General features: G+C 45.8%; 1 protein-coding gene across 2 annotated transcripts in view; it reads left to right on the top strand.

The window, feature by feature from the left end:
• CHORDC1 (cysteine and histidine rich domain containing 1) overlaps positions 1-14,490 on the top strand; it is a 232,117-nt gene that overhangs the window by 110,503 nt on the left and 107,124 nt on the right. For both annotated transcript variants that reach the window (XM_069639393.1, XM_069639394.1), the window contains one exon: positions 7,455-7,525. In XM_069639393.1, the coding sequence (XP_069495494.1) occupies positions 7,455-7,525 (71 nt within the window). The remainder of the gene's footprint in view (positions 1-7,454; positions 7,526-14,490) is intronic.

Raw genomic sequence — 14,490 nt, forward strand, 5'->3', positions numbered from 1 at the left:
GGAGAAATTCCTTGCATTTTGTCATAAATATTGCCATGTATTTTTCTAGACCTTACGGAGATGTTGCCAATAAAACGGCGTCATCAGCATAAAATAACGCTGGATGCTTTTGAACAGAAAATTCTGCGCAATCCTGGCAATCTTTTAATAGTTTATCTATTATTTCTTGGATGTAAAGATTGAACAAGGGGACGTGGGGGGGGGGGCAGATAACCGCCCAGCCTCACTCCCTTTACAACTTCAAAGGCTGTGGTGTTCTCGCCTCCTAGTCCATAGCGAACTGCAGCACTATTTCTGGAATAGTGAAGCGGTACTTTATGGAATATATTAAGCACCCATGAAGTTTTCCCTAGATCCTGAATCCAATGCTGTCCTCAAATCGAGGAAAGCTGCATATAGTTTCATTTTATTAACTACAGTGTATTTTTGGATCAGCATGGAAAGTAAAAAACAGTGATCTATGGTTCCTCTATTCAGTCTAAAAACCACCCTGAAGCTCGCGTATGTTATTGTTGTGAACCCACTTCTGTAGGTAGCTTAAGATGGTCTTTCTGAAAAGTTTACCTGTACGATCTTTTTGTACAGGGGTATTATCATTGCTTTACGCTAAGATGCGGGTATTTCACCAACTCTGATCACTGCATTGAATACCCTGAACAAAACCGGGGACCAGACTGCCACTTCATCCTTAAACAGGTCTGCCGGAATGAGGTCACACAGCTTGACTCTAGTTTCCAGGGAAGCCTCAACAAACACCAAGCCTGTAGAAACATTATTATCCATTTTCGTATAGAAACATTCGAAATGGCCTCTCCACTCTTCTGCAACTATGCAACAGTCTATTGTCTGGTTTCCTTTTAAATCTTCATATGTTACCAATTGCCTGAAGAGAACTCAATTCTTATTTTGTAGAGCTTCAGCCATACTTTCCCATTTAGAGGTGACAGTCATTTTTCTTGGAAGTTACAATTTTTTTTTAATATATTGTAGACGTGCCGACTGTAACCTGCTTTTATCTATTTTCCACTTTGACTCAATACAGGCTAAAATATTCTTTACGCCTCCCCATACTCGGCATCATGCCACTTGTTCTTAACTAAGGTTTTCCTGCAATGTGTACCCTTCGGGAATGAGATGTGGGGGAGCAAACTTTCCTTTAAACCCTTAAACGCTTACAATACACATCTGTCACTAGACTCTATGTTCCAAATTGATTGTAGATTTGGGAAGATTGAGCAGTAGAGAGATGGCTTACCCTTCTGGTCCAACACTTTTCCCCACTTACCTTGCGCACATGGCCACCAACAGCTACTGTTTGGTTGTTAATACACCTCTGTGGCTAGGAGGTTAGAGGTTTAAAATCGGAGGTTGGAGGTTTAAAATCGCCCGCTGCTAATATCAAACTATTTGCCATTTTACCTGCTTGAATGGTACTCTTTGTATCTCTCAAAAGAAATGTGTTCTCCATTCCTGTTTTGGACGATGGCCTTTTATACGACCTCCCTCAGTTATACAGCCTATCTTGGCTCTCAATGCATTACCGGTTTTAGATGGAATAACCTGAGAAGCCTTATGTGTCGGCAAAAGAGCTGGTACTTCCAAAGCCCCATACCGGTCAGACAGCTCTATTGAGGGAGCTATCTCGTATACATCTAAATCTTTATTTTCCCCACCCCGTTCAGTAAAGGGGTAGCAGGTGGTCTCCGACTGTACTTCCAACTCCTTTAACCGGTACATCTACATATTAGACAAAAGATGAATTTCAATAATATTGACATATGTTTGTTGCATTTTTCTTAACAGGCAAAAGGTAATTTTTTCCCCCTTCCTGCCCTGGCAACTGTACCACCTCGAAGGGTGCTGACTTATCTAATTTGGCAGGAAATCTAGTTCCCTTAACCAGAGGCTGTGACTTGTGCTTTGCGTCTGGATCACAAAAATCTATACTGCCGCACAATTCAAACTCAGTGCCCTATGTACAACTTCAACACCCGCTGCCCCCTGAGACGGTGTCTCAACCATTTTCTCTTACTCCCCTCCCTCTCTTTAACAACGTCTTTTCTCTCTGGTGTTCCCCTGCTCGCAATCTGCAGGGCTTCACACCTTCACAAGATTCTAATGCGTCGACAGGGATTCCAGGGAGAAGTCCTTTGTCAGCCAAGCGTTGCTGTGCAGCCTGTTTACTTGAGGTGAGTCTGTTCCAGGGGTAAGTGTATTGCTTCTGTTGAGCCTTACCACCTCCTGTGGTTGTGTATAATACTGCTGTGTAATGGTATTCATGAGCATGTGAATACATGCCAGACCCCATGGTGGAGAACTAACAAGTTACTAACCTATAACTTTGTTCTCCAGCATGGGTCTGGCATGGATTTGCATGCAAACCCTTCCTCCCCTCTGTGGATCTTCTTGGTTCATACTGCCACTTTACATGCTCTACCAAATCTGAATATGGTCACCAGGGGTGGAGCTTAGGGATACGACAGTCATTGGCTGGGGGGAAGTATGACCCAGTGATTGGTTATAGAGGAGATGAGCAGTTTTTAGGTTAAAACGAAGCTGCTTTTCTTTTTTACAGAAGGTTCCCAGCCTTACAACAGGAATAATCATGAGCATGTAAATCCATGCCAGACTCCATGCTGGAGAACAGGAGTTACAGGGGAGTAACCTGTTCCATACTTGCTGACTAACTTGACTTATTGGTGCTGTTCTGTGTGGATTTATTGTAGCCCTAGACCCCCCAGGTCCCCTGCAAACCTTTTGAGTCTTACCCATGACCACTCGTCCACCTACCTTTTTATTAGGTTTTGGCTAACCTCCCTGGTTATCTAAAATCCTCCCCCCAGGGGCACATTTTTAAATCCATCTTAACACTCCCACATCAAGAACATATACATGCAAACGGTGCCCAGAATCAAGAGAGTTGGAGCAGGAGGAACCAGTTTCCCATACCTTTCAGCCTAGCATTGGAACACCCTCCCCTCAGCACTCGGGGGGAGAAAACTCACACACTGCCTTCTGCAAAGCAGTTAAGACCTTACTCTTCACTTAAAACTCTTCAGCACACAGTTGCTACTAATTCTGATTGACAAATGCACCAGCTCTCAAATGCTACATATACTGTTTGACAAAATGTATTCAGTATGCATGCATGCAACTTATCATGTGTGGCGTCTCCGACGCCTGTTGTAACTAAGCTTCACATGTAACAGCCCCCCGATGCCCCAGGGCTGTTTGTGCGCTGTATAAATAAATACAATACAAAGAGATACACTTTGGAGAAAGGTTTGTACGTTTCAACACAGGCCGATATAAAATGTAATGCTGTGTAATAGACACTGAAGCATTAAGGGCGAACATGCCCAAGGCTCCCTTTTTTCTTTTTTTTGACACATAAATGCAGACGGAACTCAAGTTTCCTTTCCGTATAAAAACTGAAGGAAGTGGAAATGTTGGTGTCTGTCTTTGCTCTTTGGGTTATTGATCATCTCGTAAAGGCAATTGCTGTACAAAGTAACACAATGGAAAGTCTTAACAAATGTCTGTTCCTGCTAAATTGTGTTTAAATGGCTACAGAGATGTTGCACAGGTTAGCAGCCGCAGCAGACTATTTGTTTTCAAGGTGAAAATGGATTCTGTCTTTATGGCCAAGAACCGAGCTCTTAGAGTATCGTATTGTATATGTCCAAGCAATTTTAATTTCAACATATGTAGAAAAATACTATGTACAAATAATTTTGTACTGAGCAAAACATAAATATCAATAAATACGGATAAATACAAAAGCAAAGAAGGGGGCAGAGGACAACACCTATCGAGTGCTCCCGACAAGAAGGCCTGGAAAGAGGTTACAAATAACTATCAGAGTTGTAAGAAAGGTTATTTTAAACAACATTTGGAAAAGGGAACACAGAAAGCAGGAGAAAGAAAAGTCCTCTGGAGGGGCTACAAGAGTTGATTGCAGAGTATCTGTTCCACCGAGTGGTGGCATAATTCAAGACTGTTGAATTGCCAGGAGGGGTGACCAGGCGAAGATAAATCATTTTCCTGGTTAACATCAGAGATGGGGCCAGATAGGGTAGTTTGTACGGAGGACATTGTTTTCTCTTGACTTTGACAATGGACAAATACCTTCAGTTCTTTTTTTTTAGATATGTGGGGTATTCCCTTTAGTTCTAGGGAAAGTTGGGCCTTCTACTTATTTCATTAAAATCCTTAATCATGTCTTCCAAGTGTCTGAATCCTTCTCCCGACCTGCCACATCACCCTATTCACCGAATACAGAGTGTTCCACCAACGCCACACAGGAGGGACCCCAAGGGAAGGATGATTATTCACAATTTGTTGATTGATTGCCCGGGCGTGGGTAAGAACGAGGGAGTCGAAATTGGTTTGACTGCAGTATGCTGTAGCCTTGAATGCAAGGTTCCCTCGTTGTTTTCTGGCACACCATTCTGCTTTTGAGGTTGAGGGTTGACTTGGAGAGACACAAAGGAAGGATGAATATTGGCAAAAGGTTGAGGTGTCACCGGAGCGGAGCCATTCACGGAATGTTTACTAGGAAGGTGAGTTTGGCAGTGCAGATGCTTGATTAGTGATCAGTACGTCGTTGGGGCAGAGGTGGCGGCCTCCTAGCCAATTACGAGGCTCAGAACAGGAATTCAGAGGGCACATAGGCTGTTAGTTATGGTTTGTGATATCCAACTGACCAAACAAGATCTGATATTCCTCCTTGTTTCAACTGCCTGTACCAAAGCCAGACATGCCGCAGCATGTGTAATTGAGAATGTAATGTTGGGACTGACTTGACTGTTGAAAAGTTTGGATCCTTTGTGTGTGCTCAAAACTTTGAGATATGAACGTATCATAAACCATTTGAGATTTTACAGTCAGTGGTTTTAGACAAGGTATCGTGTAGAACAGGCCTTGCATTCACCACTTAAAATTGGCTAGTTATAATTGAAACTTGGAGAGCAAGAACCGGTATGATGCCTTTAAGTGGGAATTGGGCATGTTGCTTTTTATGTCTGGCAAGTAGCATCAAGAACAATTCTGAATGACTTATGTTCCGGGAGTGATAACAAGTCCTCTGTTTCACACCACCTGACCAAGTTAGACAGGAACACCAAGCAAAGGGGAGACCAGTACTGTTGGCATCCCATTGTACTGGGGCCAATCGTGAATGGGAAGAAGGCCTGCAGGAGTGATAAGTTTTTGTGGAAAGTTCGAGAAATCCTCAGTCTTAATAAAGATGCACTTAAATAGTTGGAGATGTGTGTACATATATATATATATGATGAGAGCTGGTCAGGATAGGCGATTGGAGCATACCATTGTAAGTGGTCTGCAAGCTCCTTACCATAGTGGCATGCGGGGCACCAGGACATCACAACAATCATATGGTGGATGCGTAGACAACTGGTTGCATCTTGAAAATTTAGAGAATGTTTCAGGATTGCATAGTAAGCAAGAATAGTGAGAAAGGATAGATTGCACTGTACTGTCTTCCCATGAACACTTTAACATTCGTAAACTGCCCCAGCAGATGGTTGGTCGGAACATTGTGAGTACCTTACAAAAGGGAGGTGTGGCAGTGCACTGCTTTGTGTTAATATAGACCTCCTGATCAAGTACCTTCATTGTATTAGTCTGCTCCCGAGATGTTAGGTTCCTATTTGAAATTTTCAGAAAAGAGGGCTTCCATTCTTATAACGTAGTTTAATCCAAATGAGGGAGATGGGTAGCTATTTGAGGTAGTGACATTGAGCCCTCCAGTGCTGTGTGGCACTTGGAAACATGCAGCAGTAAGATTTAATATTATAATCAACTGTAGCAATGAGTGCTTTAGTCGTGGGAGGTTTTGGAAGTCTGCTATTTAGGAGGCAGTAGTGGCTCGTAAATTCTCACTGCACTCCACTACAGATATATCTTTTCAAAATGCTCAGAAGGTTGAAGCCCAGTAAAATATGGTCTCATCCCTTCCATGAGGCTATCGTAAGAAAATCATGAATGGACAATACAATAATAAGGTATTGTGTGATGGGCACAACTTAGTGAAGTTAGTGCAGATAAAGAGATGCGAATTTGTGAGGATAACATTTCCAGAGGCACTGTACCATGGTGCATTGGTCTGATCTTCCCCTTAATGCTTGCAAGACGTTTATCACAATACTATTAAGACATGTGATTGGAGGGTGTGGAAAAATGGCGGCTGATGCTCAGTGAGTGTTGTGCCACAGCCCTGCCCATTATGCCCCAACTATCACTCATTCTGTCATTGTTTGCACTCCATTTCAGTAGCTATGCATTCCAGAATGATTGGCTGCAGGGAGAAAGACCTTGTAGTCACTCATAATGGGGTGCTGTTTTAAGATTCCCTACCTATGGCATCAAGGAATTGCGACCCTTAGGAAACCATGGGGTGGTGGAGCCTAATTTAACATTCCTTCAATGTCTTCCTGTGAGCCTTGCTGGAGGTGGATTTAGGGAGAGAAATGTCAATCTTTGTGGTTATTGCGGACACTGGCCTGTATTGACACTGGGACCCTGGGTATGTTTTTTCATGCTTTACTCAACAAAACAGATTGTAAGCTGTATGGCTATTTATGCAATCTTTCACAGTGTGTAATGTAAAATACACAATTTTAACCTGTTATAAATTCTTAAAACCCCTCCCTCTGGAGGCCTCCTTTGCTTGGATAGAGCTTCCTTGCTACATGTAGTCACTTGAGTATATTCAAGGCAAATGTTTACACCTGAAAAGGGTGCTCCAATGAATATAATTGGGCAAATGCAGCAGGTGGCTATAGCCACTCCTTCGCTGAAAGAAACTCTGCGTTCTGGTGTCACAACTAGAAAATATTGCCAATGTCACAGAGAAGGGCTACCACAAAGGTCAAGGGTCACATGAAACCAGCATGGTATGGAAGAGACCAGACTATAGTAACGACTGTGTTCCAGGAAGTATGCTTGCGCTCCTTCTACCAGCAGTAGGGATAACCATGTCTATCCTGTGTTTTGATATGATTAGAAAATAGGCAAGCAACACATCAGTTTTAATGTGTTGCATTCGGGAGGATAGCTCAAGGGCAACACGCTCATCTTCGAAGCAAAACAACGTGGAGCAACACAGGTTGCATCCATGGCTCCGCGCTTGGAAAACTCTGGGTATTAAGTGCCTTATAACCATTTATTATTGTATATATTGCAAGCTTTTAGATTAGACCTGTTTTATGTTTTAAAGCTGTGCCACTGTAGAAATTATGAGGAGGGAGGTGTGTGTGTCACAGTTAAAACCTGCCAAGGACTCTCTACAGATGGCTCTGTTCCTGCCAACATGCAAGTTTTGTGGTTGTTCCCTAAATAAATGTTAATCTTACTGCGCCAATGTACTCTATAAATAGCTACTGCAAGTTACTTGTAATGTATCATTTATTTGTAAACTCTTTTTCTCTTAGACCTATGACGGGCTGCAAAGCAGTGGAGAAATGTGTAAATTCCATTCTGGGGTGCCAATTTTTCATGAAGGGTTGGTATTTTTTTATAGAATTTTTTTGTAATTTGAGGGGGGGAGATACTGTTGATTTGATTTGTCGTGCACTGGGCATCCCCTTTAAATAACATTGTTCAAATATTTTCCCTTTGCGTTGGTAAGTATTCAAGATCTCTCATTCTAAAGGTGACACACTTGATGCATTTTGGACATTTCTACACATCTTTCAAAAATACTTCTTCCTTTACAATCTAACAACACATTCTCCACCTCTTTTGTTATCGTCTGTAATTGGTCTACTGTATAAACTAAGAAGGCAAGGCCCTCGAAATGCAAACCATGATCTGGTTCCCAAACACACTAGCACCTAACTCTTACTCCTCTTGCACATTCACTTAACGTCTCGCACTATTTTGTACCCTCATTTCACCAGCACTAGCCACAGATTTTTGTTTGTTTTGTACTCCACAACTACAAATATAACTTCTGTACATACTATTTTGCTTAAATTACTGGATACACTTGAGGAATGTTCCTGCTTCTCCCTATCACTCCAACAAACTCCTGTCATCAATTCCTACTCAAACACCCCACACTTCCAGACAAAGTGTGCTGTATTATATAGTGGGATCACTCCTCCACTGGATCGAGAGCTTTGCTTGGTTGTTATTGGACCCTATATTGAGGGTCAGCTGGATTGGTAAAGGTCTGGCCTGTGTTCGCATGAGGTTCTGCCGCCATTTTGTATTTCAGAAGGTCTAACGTTAGTCTTGGGTGTTCGCTGAGAAAGTAGGGTAACCATTTTTTAAACGTCTTTTGTGTTTTTTTTGTTTTTTTGTTTCTTGAATTGATGTATGTACCCAGAAAGTACTTTACGTGCAGATTACTATTGCTTGGCAGAAGAGAAAACCTCATCTACTGGCAATCATGTAAATGCATTGTGAAAGTATCTGTATTTAAAATTGCACTGGTAAACCTAGGCCTTTTTCCCCTCTATTCAGGACTTTCAAATTTAGGTGCATTTTTCTGCTGTTTTTAAAATTGCATTACGATAGTCTTTAAAATCGGAGTGTCTGTCATCTTGTCTAATTGCCAACTCGTCTAGCCTCTCTCTGTCCCGTCTCCTTGCACCCTGGCTGGTGTCCTTACCTAGTGTTCTCCCACTCCCTCTCCCTTCCTCTTCTCTCCTCTCCCTACCTACTATATGGTGCTCTGTCTCTATCTTCTGTAACTGCTTCTCTATCGACTATCCTGCTCTCCTCACTAAATCTTTTAGGAAGAAGTTTAAAAAGGACATCTGGTCTCCATCCCAGGCCTCCATATCACTGACACCTATACCAGTGCCTCCTCCAGGCAAACTTTCACCGACATCCTCTTTGTCGTTCCCTCGCCAGACCTATGGACCCTACATATGGTCTCTGTGCTCTCTCCCATCTCTTCCTCTCCCATTAATGGTGGCACTCGGTGGGAGGCCCTGCTGGCCTCCTTCCACTCCTCTGAGGTCGTCATTTAATGTCTACTTGAATGGCACCGTCTTGGTCCAAGGCCCTCAGACTAACCTTCTCCTCTTCGATAGACGCTTCCCGTTCCTCAACAATTTTCTTTCCTCTCTTGCTGTCTCCTCGCCTCCCCCTGCTGCCTCCTCCTTGGCTACCTTGCCCTCTCCTCCTCTTTCCTTTTTCTGCCCCCCCAAACCCCACAGGCTTCTTCTTCACCTCTGCAGGGCGTACCTCTTAGTACCCCTCCCCGGAGGTCTTTCAAGGACGGCAACCATCTCCATATTGCCACTCTTAACTCTCGCTCAGCTGTCAAACTCTCCTCTGACATCTGCCGCCTCTTTGAAGAACTTGACCTCGATGTCCTCTGTCTCACCGAGACATGGTTCACGGCCAGCTCTGTCACAAGCTTTGACACTCTCCTCCCCGACGGCTACAAGATCCTCTCCGCCCACAGGTCCAACCGTTCTGGAGGGGTGTAGCCCTGATCTTCCCTGAGTGGATTCCTGTCACAACTCCTTCTGTCCCAGCTTTCACCAACCTTAAAGCAAAACCATACACACGCGTCCTTAGAGCCCCTCATGGGTTTTTTGGATCTCCAATGTTCAGCTAGCACCAGGGAACCCAGTTGGACCAGAGCATGGCGCTCTTGGATCCAATTACAGTGTAACATGGAGGAGATATGAGGCAACGGTATGCTTGGGGGCCGCAGTCTAGTCTCTTCACTCCCTGGGTGTGGCTGGCTATTTAAGGCACACCCAGGCTTCAATCCACGCTTTGCGTTGTTTCTGTCTACTGACAGTGGCACGCTCACAGTGTTCCTCCGGGCCCGGCACCATCCCCTGTTAGGCAGCCCCTCGCTTCTGCAACCTGCCTTAGCTCCCTTACTTACCTGGATCTGTCTCGCGAGGGCCTGGCTATCGGTCGCTTCCACCCCAGCAGCATTCACGTCGGCAGCAGCATTCACGTCCGGTCCGCGGCCCCTCCGGCCAGCAGCACCCACGTCGGGTCCGCAGCCCCTCTGTAGGCGCGGCCCACCATACTGCTTCCCACAGCTCTGTACAACACCTGGGGAAGAATGCAAAGTAAGAAGCAGCCACGGACTACAGGCACAATCAGCAGCAATGCAAGAAAAGGAAAGCATTAACAGCCACGGACATCAGTAGAAAGGCTACACAGCAAGGTAACGGCAAGAGGAGAGAAGCACTAACCTTGTCAGTATATATAGAACAAGACATAGAGCAAGACATTGAGCAACACGCTTCCATAGTGCAGCAAGCCACAGCAGGTCTGGACAGATCCATTCAGTGAAGCAACTGGTGGAATTGGACAATTGCGCCCCTGCTACAGAGTATGAGAGCAGGATGGAGAGCCAACCCTTTAATTCCCTAAGGTGAGCACACGCATATTGCAGAAGTTTTGCAGAGGAGGGGGGGGGGGTTACAGCTACTTCAGATCCCGGTTTTTCACCACAGTGCCACTTACTCGCACCCCCCCAACCTGCAGGCGCAGTCCTCCTGGCAAGTAGAGAAGGTTCCTGATACCCCCGCAGAGCTAAGGTGAGCGTGACAGAACGCAAAGGCAACTTTGAAACCTCTGCCCGGGTATCATGGAGACCTCCGACACTGACCAATTAGCACAACTATTAGGGGAATTACGGGCCGAGGTCCATGCTGCCCGACAAGAGACAAACGCCTTGTGGAGAGAGCTAGTTGTAAACGGATACCGAACAGAAGAAATAGCATGACAAATGCTGCAGCACCAAGCTGGACAAGCATTGTTGCCAGGCACCCAGCCTTCTGTCATCCTCTCGACGGCTCCGGGGCAGGTGGTCCTTCCAGGGGCGGTACCGTTAGCCCCCCAAACGCTTTTCCGGAGACCCAAACAAATTTGCGGTCTTTATGAATCTGTGCCGTCTGCATTTCTTATGCCGGCCAGGGACGTTTCCTAATGAACAATCACGAGTTTCCTTCGTTTTGTCTTATTTAGGAGGAAGCGCAGTGATTGCTCCATCCCCCTGGTGAATCGGGATGACCCATTGTTACGGAATTCCGCTGGTTCCAACGAGAATTGGAAAAGTTGTTTGCCCGACACACTAGGGGCCAAACTCTGGACAACGAACTCCTGTCACTACGTCAGGGAAACCAAGACCTGTTAACTTATATAGCCACGTTTAATAGACTAGTAGCAGAGGCTAACTGGCCGGAGGAAAAGAGGACCACACTCTTTCATCGGGGACTACGGGGAGAATTAATTCTAGCCCAAGTCGTGAATCCTCCCGACGATTGTGCAGAATTCACTGATCTCGTGGTGCGCCTTGATCACAGACTGCAAGACCGGAAGACTGACCGAGCCCGGTCAGAAGGAAGAACCATGTTTGTACGTCCTCGAGAACCACAACCTCGTCAACCAGAGAACCACCCAGAACCCATACAGATTGGTGGAGTTTGGGGCCCCTTAACAAAGGCGGAACGAGAGAAAAGGCATCAGGAACAACTGTGTCTGTATTGTGGCAAGGCTGGACACTTCCTGCGGGATTGCCCGGTGAAACCACCTAGGAGGACGCTAGGAGCACTGGAAGCTGGGGAAGCTAAGTCCAACTTGGAAAACTCCAACGCCCGGCAAACGTAGCGGTCCGTTTGTCGAGCAAGGGGAAGGATCCACAGACCTCCCATCTCGTCATCCCAGTAATCTTGATTAGTCAGCAGCAGCCCTCTCATATGCATGCCCTCGAGGCATACATAGACAGCGGGGCCGCAGGCAATTACATAGATCAGGATCTTGCGGGCCAAATTGGTCTTCTCACTCATCCAAAGGCTGTATCGGAGAACGTAACGGCAGTAGATGGTACTCAGTTGTCCTCTGGACCAGTAACCCACTGCACAGAAGTCGTAACACTCCTTTGCCAGGATGGCCACCGAGAAGACATTGCCTTCGATTTGATAGGCGCCCCTCAGTTTCGTATGATCCTGGGGATTCCCTGGTTGGAGGCCCATAACCCGCAAATCGATTGGCGAGCGAGGGTGTTAACCTTCTCCAAGGAGTGTTTTAGTTCCTGTTATCAAGATATGGTGGCACAAGAGGAGCAAAGACAAGGCACCCCAAGAAAGAAAGTAGTACTCGGTCTCCTAGGCGTTTTGCCCTTTGCGTATGCCGATTACCAGGACATCTTCCGGAAAGAGCAGGCTAACACCCTGCCACCACATCGGGCATATGATTGCCAAATTGACCTTGTTCCTGATGCCCAGGTTCCATGCAGTCGGATTTACGCGCTGACCGAGCAGGAGAACACCCACCTGAAGGCATACTTGGAGCAGTATTTGGCAAACAGTCCCCGGCAGCCTCGCCTCTTTTCTTCGTCCTGAAAAAAGGAGATCTCCAAGCCTGCATCGATTATCGGTTATTAAACCAGGTGACGATCAAGAACCGGTACCCCCTGCCACTCATACCAGAGTTGTTGGACCAGGTGAAGGGTGCGCAAATTTACACCAAGTTGGACCTACGAGGGGCATATCACCTGGTGTGGGGATTAATGGAATACAGCATTCTGGACAAAATACGGCCTTTACGAGTACTAGGTAATGCCTTTTGGGCTATGCAACGCCCCCGGTGCTTTCCAAAATTTTAGGAACGATGTACTAAGGGAATTGCTAGACGTTTGTGTCGTGGTTTACATCGTCAACATCTTGGTGTATTCAACCACCGAACAGGAACACGTCAACCATGTGCGGGCCGCTCTTGATAGACTCAGGAAACATCAACTATATGCAAAACTAGAGAAATGCTCCTTGCATGTGTCAGAGGTGGAATTTTTAGGATATATCTTGACCCCTCAAGGAATCAGAATGGACAACGGGACAGTGGATGCAATCGTAAACTGGCCCTCTCCCACCTCCATCAAGGGGATCCAGAGTTTCCTAGGCTTCCTGAATTTTTATCGTTGGTTCATACCAGATCAACACCCTGCTACGAAAAAATAAACGTTTTGACTGGCCTATAGAAGCAGAAACAGCTTTCCAGACTCTGAAGTCAAAGTTTATCTCCGCTCTGATTTTACGCCATCCAAGACCCGATCTTCCTTACATAGTCGAAACAGATGCCTCCAACACTGCTATGGGTGCAGTTCTTTCACAAAAAGACCCTGATACCGGCCAGTTACACCCGGCGGCGCTCTGGTGAAGGAAGTTCTCGCCAGCTGGAAAAAACTATGCAATCACCGATAAAGAACTATTGGCAATCAAAGCAGCCTTCCGGGAACGGAGGCACTACCTCCTAGGAGCCCGACACACGGTTACTGTCATCACTGACCATCGCAATTTGCAGTATCTAAAGTCAGCTAAGTCACAATCATCTCACCAGCCCTGCTGGGCGTTATTCTTTGCGGAATACGACTGTCATCACATACCGACCAGGAGTATGCAACGGTAAAGCTGATGCGCTATCACGGCTGGGTGATGGGGGCAAAGGGTACAATCAAATCGAGCCAATCGCCATAATACCAGAAAGAAAAGTACTGGGATTCACCACTCCCACGCCACTGGACGACCTGAAGACCGATATAGTGCGCCACATGAAGGAGGAAGAACTTCAGGCATGGATCAACAAGAGTGAACCGCACACACGGGTTGATGTGTTTCCAAGAACGTATATATCTTCCGACGGAAGCCCAACGAGAAAGTCATTGCCACCTATCAGGAAACATTACTGGAAGGACATCCAGCGATAGCCAAAACCATGGCAAAAATACAAAGAACCTATTGGTGGCCCACCTGGCGGAGGGACGTCATTCGATTTGTGCTCTCATGCAGCGTTTGTGCGCAAAACAAATCCCAGAAGTGGAAACCAGCAGGCCCCTTACGCCCGTTAGCCGTTCCGCCGACAGCATGGCATACCCTGTCCTTAGATTTTGTTATCGACATTCCTCCCTGTAATGGCTATAATACTATACTTGTTGTGGTGGACATGTTTTCAAAGATGGCCCACTTAATCCCATTGAAAGGACTTCCCACAGCACTCACCTTGGCAAGGACCTTCCTGGAACAAATAGTCAGGTTACATGGTTTCCCAACTATCATAATTTCCGACCGAGGCAGTCAGTTCGTTTCTAAATTCTGGCAGAAGTGTTGTGAATTGGCCCAGGGAGATGTATGCCTATCAACGAGTCAGCACCCCCAAACCGACGGCCAAACGGAACGCACACATGAAACGCTTGAGCAATACCTCCAAGGTCTTCTCCACCAATCCGAGAACACTTGGAAAGAATGTCCTATGGATTGCGGAATATGCATGCAACAACTCGCAGAATTCCACTACCAAACAAAGCCTATACAAAGAGTACTGTCACAACTCCTTCTGTCCCGCTTTCACCAACCTTAAAGCAAAATCATACACACACATCCTTGGAGCCCCTCATGGGTTATTTGGATCTTTCCAATGTTCAGCTAGCACCAGGGAACCCAGTTGGACCACAGCATGGCGCTCTTGGGTCCAATTACAGTGTAACAT

The sequence above is a fragment of the Ambystoma mexicanum genome, chromosome 7q (genome assembly GCF_040938575.1).
Source record: "Ambystoma mexicanum isolate Mex_15411 chromosome 7q, UKY_AmexF1_1, whole genome shotgun sequence".
Classification (NCBI taxonomy): Eukaryota; Metazoa; Chordata; class Amphibia; order Caudata; family Ambystomatidae; genus Ambystoma; species Ambystoma mexicanum.